Source organism: Aspergillus lentulus, assembly GCF_001445615.1.
Source record: "Aspergillus lentulus DNA, contig: Alt01, strain: IFM 54703, whole genome shotgun sequence".
Taxonomy (NCBI): Eukaryota; Fungi; Ascomycota; class Eurotiomycetes; order Eurotiales; family Aspergillaceae; genus Aspergillus; species Aspergillus lentulus.
In genome coordinates this window covers 416,129-434,090 of record NW_028322123.1, presented here as the reverse complement: position 1 = coordinate 434,090, position 17,962 = coordinate 416,129, and the positions used below count along the sequence as shown (strand labels likewise).

The 17,962-nt window shown below is 49.8% G+C and overlaps 6 protein-coding genes across 6 annotated transcripts; 4 read left to right on the top strand and 2 right to left on the bottom strand.

Moving 5' to 3' along the window:
- Nucleotides 1–473: 473 nt before the first annotated feature.
- Nucleotides 474–1,466, top strand: ALT_0127 (SDR family oxidoreductase; the record flags this gene model as incomplete). Its single annotated transcript, XM_033561553.2, has 5 exons — nucleotides 474–549; nucleotides 593–651; nucleotides 707–1,081; nucleotides 1,131–1,328; nucleotides 1,383–1,466. 5 exons carry the CDS (start codon nucleotides 474–476, stop codon nucleotides 1,464–1,466), a joined length of 792 nt encoding a protein of 263 aa, XP_033417444.2.
- Nucleotides 1,467–2,411: 945 nt separating this feature from the next.
- ALT_0126 (uncharacterized protein) lies at nucleotides 2,412–3,476 on the top strand (the record flags this gene model as incomplete). The annotated part of the gene is made up of 2 exons (XM_089598921.1): nucleotides 2,412–2,578; nucleotides 2,639–3,476. The coding sequence occupies 2 exons, from the start codon at nucleotides 2,412–2,414 to the stop codon at nucleotides 3,474–3,476; spliced, it is 1,005 nt and encodes a 334-aa protein (XP_089456585.1).
- Nucleotides 3,477–5,815: 2,339 nt separating this feature from the next.
- ALT_0125 (putative integral membrane protein Pth11-like) lies at nucleotides 5,816–7,206 on the bottom strand (the record flags this gene model as incomplete). The annotated part of the gene is made up of 5 exons (XM_089598920.1): nucleotides 5,816–6,326; nucleotides 6,378–6,559; nucleotides 6,632–6,806; nucleotides 6,890–6,966; nucleotides 7,018–7,206. The coding sequence occupies 5 exons, from the start codon at nucleotides 7,204–7,206 to the stop codon at nucleotides 5,816–5,818; spliced, it is 1,134 nt and encodes a 377-aa protein (XP_089456584.1).
- An 891-nt stretch (nucleotides 7,207–8,097) lies between these two features.
- On the top strand, nucleotides 8,098–10,114 carry ALT_0124 (flavin-containing monooxygenase; the record flags this gene model as incomplete). Its single annotated transcript, XM_033564668.2, has 8 exons — nucleotides 8,098–8,348; nucleotides 8,401–8,414; nucleotides 8,461–8,710; nucleotides 8,760–8,828; nucleotides 8,875–9,138; nucleotides 9,186–9,719; nucleotides 9,764–9,933; nucleotides 9,981–10,114. The coding sequence occupies 8 exons, from the start codon at nucleotides 8,098–8,100 to the stop codon at nucleotides 10,112–10,114; spliced, it is 1,686 nt and encodes a 561-aa protein (XP_033420559.2).
- A 1,079-nt stretch (nucleotides 10,115–11,193) lies between these two features.
- ALT_0123 (putative MFS multidrug transporter) lies at nucleotides 11,194–13,079 on the top strand (the record flags this gene model as incomplete). The annotated part of the gene is made up of 5 exons (XM_033564667.2): nucleotides 11,194–12,266; nucleotides 12,322–12,446; nucleotides 12,499–12,614; nucleotides 12,661–12,790; nucleotides 12,847–13,079. The coding sequence occupies 5 exons, from the start codon at nucleotides 11,194–11,196 to the stop codon at nucleotides 13,077–13,079; spliced, it is 1,677 nt and encodes a 558-aa protein (XP_033420558.2).
- A 900-nt stretch (nucleotides 13,080–13,979) lies between these two features.
- ALT_0122 (Zn(II)2Cys6 transcription factor domain-containing protein) lies at nucleotides 13,980–16,331 on the bottom strand (the record flags this gene model as incomplete). Its single annotated transcript, XM_033564666.2, has 5 exons — nucleotides 13,980–14,910; nucleotides 14,968–15,450; nucleotides 15,501–16,000; nucleotides 16,055–16,222; nucleotides 16,275–16,331. The coding sequence occupies 5 exons, from the start codon at nucleotides 16,329–16,331 to the stop codon at nucleotides 13,980–13,982; spliced, it is 2,139 nt and encodes a 712-aa protein (XP_033420557.2).
- Between the last annotated feature and the right edge of the window lie 1,631 nt (nucleotides 16,332–17,962).

Below are 17,962 nucleotides of genomic sequence, written 5' to 3'. Positions count from 1 at the left end.
GGAGTAAGCTTTTCTCAATTTCTGTATGAGATACTGTGCTATCATACTCCGTTCTGGATTCACTTACAAACACTCCGCTCCAGGGCCTTTTGGGACCGGCGCGGTCGTCTTGTTTCGCGGGAGGTCTACGAGACGAGACCTTGAGATGAATTCTTCAAGTCTGGTTGAGTGCTTGAAATGACTGATTTCCTCAGAATTGGGGGACATGTGCATATTCTGAGATCAGTGAAGACGAGTTCGACCATGATGTCCGCCGCGAATCCCATTATGATCGCGATATTGGCTACTGTGAATAGAGGACCTCTGCATAGAAGTCTTTACTAAAGCCTCTGAATCTATCACCACTGTTGATAAGAGCTGATCGTTTCCTGGTTTACCGTCGGAGAGCCTCCGATGCGGGGTCAACGTATTCGCGGGGAGGATATCTTCATCGTGCATCCAAGAGTATCTCGTCTGATTCAAGCAGATTCAAGATGGTCCTCGCGAAACCAGAAAACAAACATGTCCTCAAGGCCTTTGACCTCACGGGCAAAGTGGCCGCTATAACTGGTAAGTTGCTAATGTATGCACGGCTACAAAGCTGATCAGACAGGCGGCGCTCGTGGCATCGGACTGGAAGTTTCTCGGGCTCTGGCCGAAGCAGGTGCCAATGTATGTCTTATTCTCATCCTCATCCGTGCATATGATGAGTAAAACTTATAATCAGGTCGCGTTGATCTACAACTCGTCCAAAACGGCCGACACAACCGCCGCGGAAATCGCCTCTGCGAACAACGTCAAGGCCGCAGCTTACCAAGCGAACGTCAGCAACAAGGCCGAAATTGAGCGGACCATCCAGCAGATTGCCTCTGACTTTGGAGGACTCGATATCGTCGTCGTCAACTCGGGGATCACCTCGAACGTCGCGGCGGAGGACTACACGGCCGAGCAATGGAAGGAGATCATGCAGGTGAACCTAGACGGCGCGTTCTACACCGCGCAGGCTGCCTCGCACATCTTCAAAGCCCAGGGACGCGGCAACGTCATCTTCACGGCCTCTGTGAGCGCGACGCTGGTGAATGTTCCACAAAAGCAAGCTGCGGTATGTTTTTGTCCTGCATAGCTGCAGTTGAGAGTGCTGACGGGAGTAGTATAATGCCTCGAAAGCGGGGGTGGTGCAGCTGGCCAAATGTCTTTCTGTCGAATGGGTGGATTTCTGTCGGGTGAATTGCATCTCGCCTGGATTCATCGAGACTGATATCCTCGATATTCATCCCAAGGAGTGGAGGGAGAAGTGGTACAGTATGGTTCCTGCGCAGCGGTTTGCGGATACATACGAGCTCAAAGGGGTGAGTTTTTTGAAGTTTCTCCGGATGAAGTGCAGAGTGCTGATTTGGTCACAGGCGTATGTGTTTTGTGCCTCAGATGCGTCGAGCTATATGACTGGGGCTAATATTGTGATTGATGGGGGATATACTCTTCCATGATGCTCATGTCTCTGGAGTATGACAGGATTCATTGTTTTCAATCCTCAGTGATTGATAGATGGATCAGCGTCAATCAGGAAGGCGAACAGTGCCACATCTCCTTCGTTGGGGCAGTCTATGAAGCAACAGATAAGTTGAAGGAACTTGTCAAAGATGATGTAGAGTGGACAGCAATGTCAGTTGTTTCTCTATGACTTAGGTAATAACCGAAGATGGTATAATCTATCCAATGAGAAGCAAAGGACCACGTCGTAGAAGATTTTATGATGTAGCGCCGTGACGAGACAATCGAACAGACCTCTTTTGTGTTGGCAGTCCAGATGCCACAACGGCTCTATTCTAACTGTCCCTACCGGGCTTAAACGAGAGACTTGATTAGTCAAAGCCCTAAGGAAATTTGGAAAGAATTACTAGTAGAAAAGTGAGTGTCGAAAGACTAATAATGGTTTGTGTCGGTAAGCGCTGGGATATTCTCGCCGTCTAAAATGTGCAGGTCTCATCTCATGGGCATACATGATACAATAACCTTGATAATATACCATGGACCAACACGAAGACAGATTTAGCAAGATTCCAGCATAGAACCTGAATACCGGGAACATAGCCGCCAGCTCAGTTGAAACATTCTGCACTCCAGTAAGCGCCGTCATCTGCGGCGTTTAGCTGTTGACGTGGTCAGCATCCAGCTCTTGCTTTGATCAAATATGATAGGCTCAAGCCAAGAGCAGACCCTTCCCAAGGATTTCATTGAATAATCCATCTTTGCTGAACCAAATGACTGGTTAAGAGTGCTTAGTGTCGATCGGCGCTTGAGATGTCTTAAAAATAGCAATCCCTCTATTACCAGACACATAAGCACGTAGAACAACATATAGGGAGATAAACAACCGTAGGTACTCGAATATCATTCTTGAAGTCAAGTTAGATAGCAACAATCCTTGCACAATGCAACTGGAAGAGAAGAAATTGAATCTCCTGTCCCTGGACGGCGGAGGCATCCGCGGCCTCTCCTCCCTTTATGTGCTCAAGGATATGATGGAAGCAATCGATCCGGACCATCCCCCAAAACCATGCGAAGTTTTCGATATGATCGGTGGGACAAGTACAGGCGGGTGAGTTACCGGCCAAACAGCCCAGCCAACGCTCTATGTCGCATATCATAATACAAACAGGTTGATCGCTATTATGCTAGGCCGCCTCAAAATGGACGTGGACCAATGCATCGACGCATACGTTCGACTCTCCAAGCAGGCTTTTACCAGGAAGAATTATATCCCTGTGACTTTACGGGGTAACTTCAGAGCGCGCTTCGACACCAAGAAGCTTGAAGAGGCCTTGAAGACTGTAGTGGTCGAACAGGGTCTGGACGAGGATGCTCTCCTCTGGGACCCTGATACGTCCTGCCGCGTCTTTGTCTGCACGACGAAGCAATTGACTGGAAAAGTCACAAGCTTCACGAGTTATCACCATTTGCGTGGACACTATGGCTTGTACAAACATTTGAAGATCTGGGAGGCAGGAAGGGCGACTTCCGCTGCGCCGTCATTCTTTGATCCGCTGGTGATAATCGATCCGCTGTTGGGGTATAAGCGAGTGTTTCTTGATGGTGCGCTTGGAGCCAATAATGCTGTTGAACAAATGTGGCTACATGCTGGGGATTTATGGGAGGAAGACCTGAAGAGTCGGCTGGGATGTCTGGTGTCTTTGGGTACTGGCATGCGGTCTGAGATGAACTTTACCGGGGGATTCATCCAAGAGCTGAAGCTGAGGAAGCGTGGTCTGACGGATACGGAGTTTGAAGCAGAGACATTTGCCTATGAGCATTGTGACCTAGTTGAGGAACACCGGTACTTCCGATTCAATGTTTCGAATGCATTGGGGGATATTGGACTGGGGGAGGTAAAGAAGATGGACAAGATTGTTTCTGAGACGAGGAGGTATCTTGCCAATGATGCTGTTCGCGAGGAGATCGCGATGTGTGCTGCATCATTGCGACAGAGGCAGTTTTGAGTAAGATAGAGCCGTCTCCTGCCCGGAATTTGCATTTCTACTTTGTATCAATGCACCTATGGTGATGTGTCTATTCATTTGTGTGTATTGACTTGGAATTAAAGGATAGCTATGAGTGTATGAACAACGATCGCCTAAAATCAATTGACAAGAAATTGTTTCAGTTTGAGACCTTCCACCGTATCGCGTGAACTCTCCAATAGAGAAAACGAACTGTGGGGGCATTTGTGATAGGCATACCCTGGCTCGTGGCTGTAGATTGAAGCCCTCCACTTCGGGGCAACAAATGACTGGACAGATTTGGTCAAGTCTTTGACATTGCAACCCTTGTAGTAGAATTTGACCTCTGACTCAAGTAGACCATTTTTGTGCATTTGCCCCATGAGAGAACCAAGCATGATGGACCTACACTCAAAGTTGCAACCTTTAGATCCTGTCATGAACGCTTCACGTTCTTGCTGAAGTTGAAGAATGATCTTGCATATAGCCTGTTGCCTTTTCTGGTTCATCTCGTCTGAATTATTGGTCAGTGATCTTCCTTATTGAGAGGATTTGTACAGACTTACATATGATGCGCGCTGGAATCGGCAACTCCAGTGCATTGATCTCATCCTTGCTCTGCGACATGGCAATCGAGGTCGCTTTCTTGAACTTCATGGGCATATTGAAGTACCAAGAGATCCATAGCCACAAGATCAAGTTCCGTGAGTACATATCTGGAAGCTCTTCCCGCAGACAGTTAATCCACGCATCACGGATGAACCCCACGAGATCGTTGCATTCATAATAGTCTGCGAGAACAGCGATCTTAGCAGCGAGCTCGAGGCTCACCCTCTTTGGGAGTTTGTGGTGCTGGCAATGAAGAATTCGAAGGAGAATCAAGAAAGCCTCAACATCCCAGCCCTCAGTGGTAATCTCGACTGATCCAGTACCAACAAAGGTTGAACCTTCTTTCCATTTGCCAGTCAGGCTTTCTTGAACATGGGAGAGGCGAGCATCAAGTGTTTTGCGGACACTTGAATACGGACGTCGACTTTAGAAGGTATACCGTCCTCCCCTTCGACAGGCCCGTCGGCTGGCTCGTCATTCGTAGCAATAGAGCGGCCATCGAACGTCAATGTCAAGACGGGGTCCACCCTCTCAGCTACTTCCTCTGATCCTTCTGCAGACTGTGAGTCAGCATATGACGAGTAGGTAGTATATTAGTGACTCACCGGAATTCGTAGGCTCTTCAACTTGAGCACTCTCATCATTCCAGACCGCGAAAGGTGCATTGGGATTATGCACGATGATGACCACTTCGCCGTCGGGGTCGATAACATGAGTTCCCTCCTCCATCCTGATGTTGGGTCGCTTTGATATCTGCTTCTGGATGCTATAAAGACGAAGGAGTTCCGATTAAGCTGATAGGCAAAGGAAAAAATAGGAGATCAATGCTTTTGGGCAGTAGCTTAAGTATGAAGGTGACCTCGAGGAAGAAGCCTGTCTAGTGGTCTGCAGCTGTGTAGTAAGTATAGACAATGATGATGGTACCTGGGGGCTCCGTTCAATAGATTGTTCGTATCATATCCAACTTGCTTTCACCTCATCAGCTAAGAGGCTCTTTTCATATCCGTCACTTGATGGAAATGGAAAGAGTATCGCTTAGATTGCTCCCACAGGTAAGCCTGCAGCTTGTCTCATCACTGTTGTTTTAATCTTCCGCTCACTGCCAGGACACCAAACCCGTACCACGCCTCGATCATATCTTCACCCCTTCATCATCTATGCATTGACAATGATCTGAATCGTCCCAACGCCACCACCAGCATCTCAACGTACTACTAACTCTCTTCAAAGTCTCAAACGAAGGTCGAAGATAGCTCTCTACAAACCCAGCTAACATATCCGCCCGCATAAGCCTTTAAGGCTTGCGTCTCAATCCCCGCAGGAACGTACTTATCTCCTCCAACATCCAATCCTCCAGCGTCATCTACCCGACGCATTTACGTCCGCCTTTCCCTCGTCACCTGAAACGAAAGCGATGGCCTGATCCTGGATATAAAAGACCCCCTCTCTCAGCTCTTTCCTTCTCAGGCTGATGCCGCACAACACCACGCAATAGAAAGCGCCCAAGAACCGCGTAGAATGCAATTGTCCCTTAGTTGGAAATGGAGGTGAAGGCGGATTTGAGGATGATGCCGAGAATTTCCGCAGGTAGAGGAAAAGAGAAACCATTCTGTCCATGTCTTGTTTCTGACTCTAATACTGACGCCGTCATAGGATTTAATGTTAAGGTAGAGGAGGTGGATTTCTAATATGGCGGAGGCAACAACATTGGTTTGCTGCTGAAGTCTTGCTCATCGGCCAGCATGCTCTTCTTGCCACTGAAAGTCCCGATGCACTCGGATCGACATGGAATTCCTTTCATTCCTTTCAATGTCGCTGCATTTGCCTCCCGCAAATTTGGTCCCCTCGGCTGGCTCCGAGTTCGTCGTCAAAATTGCTTCATCCTCCATTGGCCGGAGAATCAAACGTTCATCATTGTTTCCGTGCTGGCTATCGTCAAGGGAGCGTAAGAGACGACGTTTATCATGGCCGCCTGAGATACGCTGAATTCGTGCTTTACCCTGGAGCTCAACCTCTTGAGACGAACTCGCGCCAAATTTGCCTGCTACCCGAGAAGACCCGAGAATGCGCTTGAGAGTTGATTTGAGAAGAGGTTGCAAGGTTGGAAGACAGGCGCAGACGATGCCGACGCACGGTTCCACGCTGGACCAGATGAATACGTCGCCCATTGCCCAGGTAATGTCGAGAGATCTGCTGAGGAAGGTCATGAAGTAGATGCGCACGACGCTCGCGACGCAAACACTGCAAGTCTTAGCGTAACCCCATGCGTTCACCAGGGACAGGGCAATTTACAATCCCCCCAATAAGAAGATACCGGACACCAGGATCTTCTGTGCCGTTCGCATCTGAAGTTTCCAGACCAGAGGGATGGGAACCATTAGGATTATACCATCCGTGGCCACGTTGGCCGCCGCATTGCCGATGTAGAAAGGGTACAGGTTGAAGATACATTTGCCCTCGCCGGGGTCCCGATACTGTGTCCATTAATACGATAACGGTCGGCAACAGACGAGGAACGCAATAGTGCATGAGAACCAGTAGCCCACGGTCAAGAACGCACAAATCCACATCACCCAGTTCATGCCAAAGATGCGGCGGTAGAACAGGATGATAGAGAGTTTGATCAGTGGAATAGCAACGACATAGATAAGGACATATGCAGTAAGAAGCTGTTGAATCAGCCCATTCGTCTCATCTATTGCACGAGTTTGACTGCCATACCTGCATCACGACGATCACATTGTCCAACTCGACCACTCAGACATGTTTCCCAAGGCCATAGTAGCCCCCTGAGATACGTTAACCTTCGAGCACCTGTCGCGAAGTCACTATAGGGTTGCATACCCACAATGGTGCAGACGAGATTCGCCGTGACGGGGATCTGTTTTCGCTCAGTATGCCCCCAAAGACCTGTTGATTGACAGAGACGTACAAGTGCTAGACCAATCAACCAGTCATCCGCCAGGACATTGGAATGCTGCACCTTTAGTCTCGCGGTGATTCGCAATGCAATCGCAATGATGGCGAGAATGTACAATGCGATGACCGTGGCATTGTTCTTGGGCGTGTGGTTTTCTTTGAGGTTTATGCCTGGGGAAGGCTCACCGAACGGGCTTGACATCGCAATTGAATGTGTCTGACAGTCAGAGGTCACAAATCTTCTAAGAGACTTAGGAGCACATTTCCCAATTGCGATGGGTGAGCGAGGGTCATGGCATCTCCATGAGATGGAGAAGATCTCCAAGGCGGAAAACAGGCATCACCAGAAATCTCGGAGTCTCTAGTGAGTCTGGATCAATGTACTGTCTCCTATCTAACATCCTTGTATACTCTCCACTTCAATAATTAATTTGCAGGGACAAGACTCGGTCCACATGATGTTCCTCCTGTCAACGCGCACGCCGTTCCAACACAACGATGTCTCCGACTGGACGGGGTTATTTAGCACACTTAGACCAGGAACGGCCCAATATACATCCCTGCGGTGACAGGGATAAACCGGCTCAACGTACAGGACAGAATGCCGACTTGGAAACAGGAGGGAGATATCTTGATCTTTCGGCTCATTACCCCTGGAAAGTGGAAAGAGCATTGGCAACCCGTCGCCCAGCAGCTGTTCAGAGTTTCCACCTCGATAAGTAAACGGCTGTTAAAAGGAGCCACAACAACGGTCGCATACAATTCAACAGTATAGGTTGTGGAGTGCATACGGTACGTTGCACTGACCCATTCTAATATGTAACACTATCTAGAGCACTCCCTGCCCAGGCGAACTGTCAAACGATCATACCATCCACTAAATCTACTAATCATGCAACTAGCCAAATAGCTCTATTTCTCCTCACAAGCTACTCGGTCAGTCACATTCGACGGTCCAGAGCAGATATAGACAGGGCCCAGCAACTGGGCTTCACGGAGCGACTGGTCTCGAGAGGGGTCGATGACCGACATATATCCCCCTAATCTACCCCGTGTCCGATCATGGTCGGGAAAAGTGACAAGTACCAGCAAAATGCCTTCAAATGAATCATTCTCAGTCTCAAACGGCCACAGCGAGAATGACTGGTCTGTTGATCCAAGTCAGTTCGCCTTTACGCCCCGAAAGGTCAGAGTGGTTTGCATAGGCGCGGGCTTCTCGGGGTTGATACTGGCGTACAAGCTGAAGCACGAGAGACCAATGGACTTTGTCGATTATACTATCTACGAAAAGAACCCAGAGGTCGGAGGAACGTGGTACGAGAATGTCTATCCCGGGGTTGGATGGTTAGTTCTTAGCTTTCTGTACATTGAGACGATCCGCTGATGATTCTGGCAGTGACATTCCGGCCCGTAAGTTTCATTCACACTCACTGCTTCTTGACCTAATACCAAATAGATAGCTATGTCATCCCCTTTGAACCAAATCCTAATTGGTCCAAGTTCTATGCCAGCGGATCAGAGATCCAGGACTACATCGTCAACACGACGGACAAGTACGGTCTCAGAGACAAAATCACATTCAACACAAAGCTTCTACAAGCGGTTTGGAACGAAAGGGATGGAAAGTGGAAACTCACGCTGGAGCAGGCAGGCTCGCTCATCGAGGACGTGGCCGATGTTGTCCTGGATGGTAGTGGCATCCTAAAGTGCGCAGCTATTCCTCCGGCTGGCAAGTATGAGGCTGACTCGGGACAGTCAATGGAAATGGCCCGATGTCGAGGGTCTGGATTTATTTCAAGGAAAACTCCTTCATAGTGCCCGATGGTAAGCGCTACGGTAGTTCGCTGATGCTCTGTAGCTAACAATATAGGGATCCGGATTACGACTGGACGGGGAAGAGAATTGCCGTTATTGGCAACGGATCTTCTGCTCTGCAGATAGTTCCAGCACTCCAGCCAAAGGCTAACAAGATTGTCAACTACATCCGCCGCGCGACCTGGGTGTCCACGAATCTCTGCGGGAATCTGACCAAAGATGGCATGGGGACGAACTTCGAATTCACAGAGGAGGAAAAGCAGCAATTTAGAGAAGACCTTGTGGACTTTCTCAAGTACCGCAAGACAGTCGAGAACTCGTATGTCCGTCTTTGCAAATATCAAGCTTGAGCTAATATCCCCTCAGGGTCAACTCCGTTTTCCGACTCATGCTCTCCGGCTCCGAAGAGAACAGATTCCTGTTCAATCTCGTCGACAGCGTTATGCGAGCCCGGCTGTCCAAGGACCCAGAGTTAGCCGACAAGCTCATCCCAAAGTATGAAATTGGATGCCGCCGTCTTAGCCCCGGAGACGGTTACCTCGAAGCACTGCAGGCCGACAACGCGGAGATCTGCTTCGACAGCATCCAACGCATTACCGAGACCGGTATTCAGACAGACAAAGGAGTTGAGGAGTTTGATCTGATCGTCTGTGCCACCGGATTCAACACGTCTTTCATTCCTCCCTGGGAGCTCGTCGGCCGAGACGGACGAAGGCTTGACGAGGAGTGGAAGGAGAAGCCCAAGGCGTACTTCTCTGTCTGCGCGGCCGGTATCCCGAACTACTTTATGTTTGCTGGCCCGAACTGCCCCATTGGCCATGGCTCTGTACCGCAGATGCTCGCCTGGACGGCCGACTATATGTTAGATTGGGTTCAAAAGATGGCAATCGAAGATATCAAGTATGTCAGTCCTTCATTACCAGGGCATCTACTGACGTATCCAGATCGGTTGCCGTCAAAGACTCCGTCGTCCGTGATTACAACATCTACGCGCAGGAGAACCTTAAACGCGCGGTCTGGTCCAAGGGCTGCCATGCCTGGTACAGCAAGAAGAACAAGGGAGAGGGCGTCACGGTCACGGCAATGTATCCAGGAAGTGTCTTGCACTACAAGGGTGAGTTGCTACTGCCTATTTACAGGAATGTGTTAACCATGCCACAGCTGTCCTGAGCACCATCCGCGGCGAACATTTTGACATCCGGTACAACACGACTAATCCGTTCCGGTATCTTGGAAATGGGGAACTGGCTTGGGAGCGAGGGGAGGAAGCGGATCTGGCGTTTTACCTGAAGTAGACTGTACGAAGAGTACACTCTTCTGAGAAGGGAAAGGTAAAGATTGATGAGTATGCTTAAGTGGGCTCTTTCAAGTATGTGCCTTGAAGATGACGCTATGGGGCCAATGGTTGAATGCGACGACCGAAGAGGAGGCATCGCAACTGTACTAGGTTCCTATTTTACCATTCAATTGCTCATGCAAAAGATTAGAGTGCAGGACTTCTTAGCAATCACCTCAAGACCGTATCTTACATTCGGGTCTCTTCAAAATGTTGGAGGCTGCCTAAGGCACATCCTTTGCCATGTGACGGTCTTGCCTTCTTTTCCATTGCGTCTCGGGGCCTTCCTCGTTCTTATCCTCCTCCACCGTCTTGCCAATCTGGTCATTCCTTTCTCGAGGAGCACCTATCGCTTCGAACTTTCTCCTTTCCTTCAAGTTTATCTTCTCCACCATCATAATCCTCAAGCCCGACTACGGTTGCGAGGATGAGAACGAGTCGCGTAATGATGTAATGTCTTGACGACGAATCCCATCATCACCAGGGATATGGAGAAACTCTAGCCTCTCCACAATCTAATTTTGAGATTTCGGAGGACTCCAGAGCATCCCAGTTTCCCCAGAGACTCGCGTTTATCTGAGAGAGTCCATTTCAATCAGACTCGGAATGCAGATCCGGCTCATATTGGCCGCGCCGGCAGATAACAAGCTCGGGGTGGCCGAGTGCTAGGTTTGAGGAGTCCACGTTCCATTGTCCCCGGGCTACAATTGCGCCCTATCCTTTTCTTAATCGAGGAGGCAAATGCGGAGAGCGATTGGCAGTCGACTGCATTACCCTCCCCGGATGTTTCCTCCACATCCAAACGCTCGGTGGAGCTTGGTAGAGCCTACCCTGGCCTATGGTAGCGTGACGTCAAACCAATCGGAGGCAAGATGGTGACAATCATAGTCTAGGCCGGCCTCGAGAGGCGATTCTCGTATGGCAGAGCTGGAGGCATTTAATGGAGAAAAACCCCTTCTGATTGAGGCTAGAACTCATCATGAGCAACCGCTCGCGACCTTCTACTGAACCATATCCTCAATTCAAACTCAATGCACCATGTCTGCCTCTCATGGCTCCCATCCCAACTTCAACGTTTCCCAGGAGCTTGGCTTGTCTGATGGGGAGAAGCAAGAGGCTCCTGATGGTACCGCAGCGCATTCGCCTGCGTCTCAGTCTAGAGCGTGCCATGGAGAGGAACGGCAGAAGAAAGAGGGAGCCGATGGGGCGGCTGATGGACGGGCCGATGGCAAGGTAGAGTTGAAGGAGAGTGACTGTTATGATAAACTGGGGTTCTCCTATCCATCGTGGAAGAAATGGACAATCTTGACGGTCGTCGTCATGGTCCAGATTTCCATGAACTTCAATGCCAGTTTCTACGCCAGCGGAATCACTCCGATTGCTAAACACTTTCACATTGCAAAACAAGCCGCAAGAGTGGGTCAAATGGACTTCCTCATTGCCTACGGATTCGGTAGCGAGTTCTGGGCTCCCTGGAGTGAAGAGTATGGGAGATGGCCCGTCATGCAACTCAGCTTGTTCTTTGTGAACATATGGCAAATACCATGTGCCCTGGCTCCCAATTTTGGCACCATCGTGGTCTGTCGTGCGTTGGGTGGTCTGTCATCTGCCGGTGGCTCTGTGACACTCGGTATGGTTGCGGATATGTGGGAACCAGATCGGCAACAGTACGCTGTGGCGTACATTGTCTTTGCATCGGTTGCAGGGTCAGTCGTGGCACCCATTGTCGGAGGTTTCGTAACGACTTTTCTGAGCTGGCATTGGAACTTCTGGCTCCAACTCATCCTGGGTGGCTTCGTCCAAGCCGTGCACTTTTGGGTGCCGGAAACGCGCTGCAGCATTCTCGTGACGAGAGAAGCTAGAAAGAGACGCAAGCAGGGAGAGGAGGTGTACAGTGGTGATGAGCTCAAAGGCAAACGGGTGGACCTCAAGTACTTTGCGACTCTCTGGGCTCGTCCGTTCGTTATGTTCATCCGGGAGCCCATCGTGCTATGGCTTTCCCTCCTCAGTGGGTTCAGTGACGCCTTGATCTTCACTTTCCTGCAATCCTACGAACCTGTCTACAAGCAGTGGAATTTCAATACCATCACAATTGGGTTGGCCTTCATTCCGTAAGTCTCTCTCGACGATAACCGCGGAGCAAGTACTTGCTGATTATATAAAAAGGATCATGGTCGGATACATTCTGGCTTGGTTCTCCTTTCTGCCCTGGATTCATCGCCATTGCCGTGTGCTTGAACGAGATCCTGACGCGCTCCAGCCCGAAGTCCGTCTATACTGGTTGCTATGGGGTAGGTCTCTTTTCTCTTCTCCATTCGCCTGTCAAACTCACAATGGTATTAGTTGCTCCACTCTTGACGATTGGTCTTTTTGGCTTCGCATGGACCAGTCTAGGTCCGAAGCACCACGTCCACTGGATAGCGCCGATGATATTTTCCGCCTGCATTGCGATAGCGAATGTAAGTTCTCCTCAGAGTTGCTGGACTTGTCTTAACGCAGAGACAGTATTCCATCTATATGGCCACAATCGACTACATGATTGCCTCCTACGGACCATACTCCGCCTCAGCAACCGGCGGTAATGCCCTAGCCCGAGACTTCCTGGCAGGCATCGCAGCCATGTATTCCGTTCCAAGTAAGACCAGCACCACTTTTGAAAGATATCCAGGTGCTGTGCTAATAATTGCCGAGTGTACAAATACATGAGCAAATCACTCCCACTGGAATGGCCTTCCACCCTGCTCGGCTTCCTATCCATCATCTTCATCACCCCGATCTACATCTTCTATTGGAACGGACCTAAGATCCGTGAAAGGTCCAAATTCGCCCAGATTCTCGCGTCCGACAGGAAGAAGGCCGGACGCCGGGTCTCTCAATGCGGTTCTGGCGATGCCGGCCCCGAGGAGTACTACTTTGATCCATGAGACTGGACCGTTTAGTAGTTTGGAATTTGACCTTGTAGTTTGACACTCGGAAGTTCTTTTCGTGCGATTTTGTTATATGGCAACTGAAGGGAGAATTCCAGTAAGTTAGATTGGCGAAATTGGTGCCAAGTGGGACTAACACGCCTGTGCATTTGAATGCTTGATCTTTGCATTTCCTGTTCTTATTCATTCGATTACACTGCACGATATTCGCATCAGCTTGGCGAATTGGTGACTCTAACTCTGATGATTAGAGCGAATTTGATTTCTAGGCTCCTGGTATGGCCATCAATCGAGCTTTCGACTTTTCTTTTTCTGGTAGAACCTGACGCTATTCTGATGTGCTTGCACTGACTCGGGGTTGATCTCCGAGATCCGAAACAATCGCTTGCCGGGTATGAACCCGGGATGAAGTTCCGGTACTTGGCACTTTTGATGACATCACCCATTTGTACTCCGTGTATTGTTGTTGGCCAAGCTGTACTGCACTTATTAGATCTCCTCGGCGACCACGCGTACTCCAATTAGAATTAAGAGGCTCAACAGGACAGTGATGCCGTTTCATATATGGTGTCGTGCTATGGCATTGGTATATTCGTATCTTGGTCACATCCGAGTCGTTATGGTTGGGGGCGGTCATTCTGGACCAGTATCCGCATCTGTTCCAGTTCTTGGTACAGAGTTATGTCTGTATCTGTAGTGGGTAGGCGTTCTGAGAACCGTGATCGATCGAGCCTCCTCCGAGACTGTGTAAGGCTTCCTATAACGTCAATGACGTACGGCCCACCAAGTAACTGTGGTTGACTTCAGTGTGTTGCACGAATGCCGAATCAGTCTCGCAGACAAGCGCTTTAGATTTCTATGGTGGCCGATGGCTAGCCACTTTGCAGCATCGACCTATCACTGATCCCACAGATTCTGGAGCTTCTGAATTTGTGAACCAGTCGCCCATCCTAGATCAGCTTCGACGCCGCGTAGCAGGTCTCCAATAATCTGACGTTCCTCAGGGCTCTCGAGACACTGCCCCACGGCAAAGAGCAGGGGTATCATGTAGATACGGACACCACCCTGCGGTCTGCCGAGGGCGATGCCGCAGATCTCCTTGCAGCGGTAGTCGACTTCTTTTGTCAGCTCTCGATAGCCCTGTAACCGGTCAAAGGCGGTGCTCGGTGCGCTGATCACATCCGGCGGACGGTTGAGTAACAATGCAAGGCGGCCAAACTGATACTGCTGCATCGCAGCGGCGCAGGATGTCATGCCGTAGAAGATCTCGGGGAATGGCATTTCGGCGATCTCAGGCAGTTTGGATAGATCCTTTGGGCGAGCAAGACGCAGGCAGGGGCGGAAGGTCTCGGGGATCCTCTCAACCCACGTTTGGAACTCGAAGCAGAGTCTCAACCAAGTCGATGTCGTCGGCTGGGAACGTGGAGATGTGACGGTTGGAGAAGGTGAATTTGTCGGCGGCTGACCGACCCACTGCTCGACCTGGGACCTTTTCGAAGCCGCTAAGAAGTTAAGAACTTTGTTCAGAAGCCAGATTAGACTGTTTGCTGCCAAGTCCTCCCGTTGGAGCATCATTGGGTTTCGAGTCAGTCCACTCTCTAGCAGGAGGTTTCCTTGATCGTCAATGGGGACGCCGGCAGCTCTCCATAGTGTGAGGCTGTCCGGATCGAAATGTGTCAAAGACCGAGTAAAATATGCCCCTAGATAGTCAAAGCGAGCAAAGTCAAAAAAGCAGGCCGCAATCCCATGTGAAAACTGCGGGGGCTCTGCATAATTGCTGTATATTTGCAACAGACTATCAAAAACAGATTTGACACCGCTGAGATGACTGTTCAGAGGGGTTAGCGAAGAACTCGATGGAGGTGGGTTTAATTGTGCAACATACGATTGCCACATTTCTGCGGCTTCATCCAAGAGCTTGTACGTTGTGAGTATGACCGCGGCGGCGAGTAAGTCTTCCACTTTTCTCCAAAAGGTCCCTATGACTGGTTGCTCCGTAGGAGGTCCATGTCCAGTTTGCTGTACTTGAAGGTTCAGCCATCGACTGATCTTCTCCACTGGCGACTCCAGGACGGCTGTGCTAGAGACAGCTGAATAGGCATCGGAGACCGAGGTGTTGATGTGAGACGCGGCAAGATAGTAGTAATTAGCAGCTTTTAGAAACCAGTCCACCTGAGCGGAATTCGGGTACACCTCCATTGTCGGTGGACTGGTAAACAGTCCTCCACTGGCCGGAGATATTACGCCTTTGACTCTTCCAAGATGCTTCGCTGCCAGAGCTGCAATTGCATACTTGAGACAAGGGTCGTCAATCGCGCGAACCGGAACGTATGCTGAAAAGAACTTTCCAGAGTCTGAGATGTCTAGCCTAAGATGAATGAGCACAAAAAGTAGCTGCCTAAGAGAGTCTTTACAAACCAGGGTCCCAGAGTTGCGGAGAAGTGCCTCGTAAGGAATGCAAGCTCGTGCTCGGTACCGGTCATGAGCTCGGAGAATATATCCTGAAACTCCTCTTCCTCGACATGCTGCGAGGGACTCCTTGGAGAGCTCACATGCGTAGCGGCAGTGGATTTCTTGAGCTCGCCGTAGACATTATTTCGCAAGGCGAAACCTCCAGCTGCGGACTTGTTTGGCGAAAATGAGCTCTGTGCGTTGCTCCGACTGGAAGCACTCTGTTGGTCCGAACCTGCAATTTCGGTTGGCCCACTCTGTACTGCGGGTTGATTCACAACCTCGGCCATGCCGTCTGTTTGCACGGGTGGGTCTTGCACGGCTGACACTAGCTCATTTGGCGTTGAACGGACCGCTAACTGAGTGACCTCGGCGGTTCCCAAGGCCAAGTTGGTGTGGGACAGACCCTGGTCAGCAGTACTTTGCATCACATTTTGCTCAAAGTCTGTTGAATGATTACTGGCTACCTGTCCTGGCATGAGATGTAACCATAAAGCACAAGGTAAGTATGCAGGACTTACACCCTCCTTCGATTTGGTCGCATGTGGCTTCGAGTGAGCTTCACTGTAAGGTGCATAGCGACGCCTTACAGAAGCACCTTGATCTATGAACTTGCGAGTTTGGACATAACCAGGGCACTCCACGCCAGCATTGGTACAACGCTGACAGCTTGGCCGCGTTTCGTCGCACTGAAAAGGTCAGGAAATGCGTCTAATCGTCCCACTGCGCTCCTGAACACACCTTGAGATGTCTCTTTTTACAACGCTCGCAAGCCTTGTTGGATGGTACCCCTGGCATTGTCGATCTTTCCTATGCGGCATTCAATATGCGGGAGATGATCTCTTGTAAACGCGACTGAGGGTCTCATCTCAATTCACAGCGACGAAGATGATGAGAAAATTTTAGATCGTAGATCAAGGAAAGTGCGTGCTGGGCCAAGAAGCAAGGAAAAGCTTAACCGTAAGGGATCTTGAATTCTTGATTGATTATGGACTGGGGCAAGTCAGTGACGTGCGTCGGCGCTCGTTCGGATAAAAGTCGGCAAATCGGCAAATCGTTCGGCATCTCTCACCGCCTGGCAGATCCGCCTTTTGGCTCCAAGAGGTTCGGTCTTGCTGTTTATAGCAATAGCATTTTGTAGATTGACTCTATATGAGTATTTCTTTTCGAAAGAAGTGCGCACCTGGTCGTTAACATGCTGAGAAGGTTGGCTAGTCAAATGGACCTTAGTCAAGGTCGCGCAGTTCTTGACAGCTCGCCGAACGATAATCTCGCAGTAGACTATGAGGAACTTTTGCGACTGGTCGGCCATCCGGTGCCCTCGAAAGTTGATTCTCATGTGTTTACAGATAATGAAAAGAGCCGTATTTACACGGACTGGATTAGTTAGTTCTCCCTTCTACTCTACAGACTTATGAACCACTAACGTGTACACGTGCTTGCAGAAGCAGGGAAACCTCACAATTTGGTCTGCTCAGAGTGTCGAAGTCCAGATGATTTGATACTTTGCGAGACTTGCTGTAGGTCATATCATGCAAGATGTCTGTCGGATCCTGTTAGAGCTACATCTACAGGCAAATTTTATTGTCCTTCTTGCAGAGATAAGCGATGGGATCTGACGCCGCCTCTAATCAACTCATTGGCGGCTTCACCAGACGTCTCTCGGAGCAGCACACCCGTTCCACATCCAGCTATAATGCATAGTCGCACAGGCGCAGCAGACGTCTTGACAGCACAGTCAAGTCTGCAAAGACCGCCTGTCCATTCTTCGCTGGTTGATAGTCAGCAGCACCAGAATGAGCTCAGTATGGCATCAAACTCCGACATCATGTCTCGAGCTCGACACTTTCTGATTCAGCATGGAAAGTTTCCTACGTCTCAAGATTTTCATCACGAGCTCTTGTCGAATTTGGGGACAATGATCTTGGAGCTAGAGTCCCAACAGTTGCTGCTCCAGGAAATCCAGGACTTGCGAGAGGAAAATGCCAGCTTGAGAAGAGAGGCTTTGAAAACCAAGCATCACTATCCCTCTCGAACACCGATAAATGAATCTGTCCTCAATTCCCCTTCTCACCTAGCGCCTAGGATCCAGACTCCATCTCCCGACACGGCGGGAAAGTCATGGGACAGAATTGTCATGGATTTGATTTGACCTGTTGGTAAACTTGCTCACGAAATCATATCTTATCATTGCTTGCGGTTGATAGCCTTTGTGCGCCCTCGGGAGCTGTACCAGGTCGCATCAGCAGGGTATGCATGCGAACTTTGATGGGAAGTGGAACGGAACTGTCCGTTGCAGAACGATGCCCATCTGCAAGCCATACACCCGCCGTTGTGCTCGACAAGTTTTGAGTCGACATTGAGGAGACATTTGCCGTGTCCTGAAGAGTCACGTCGCGCATGGTTTGGAGACTGCAATGACTAGAGCC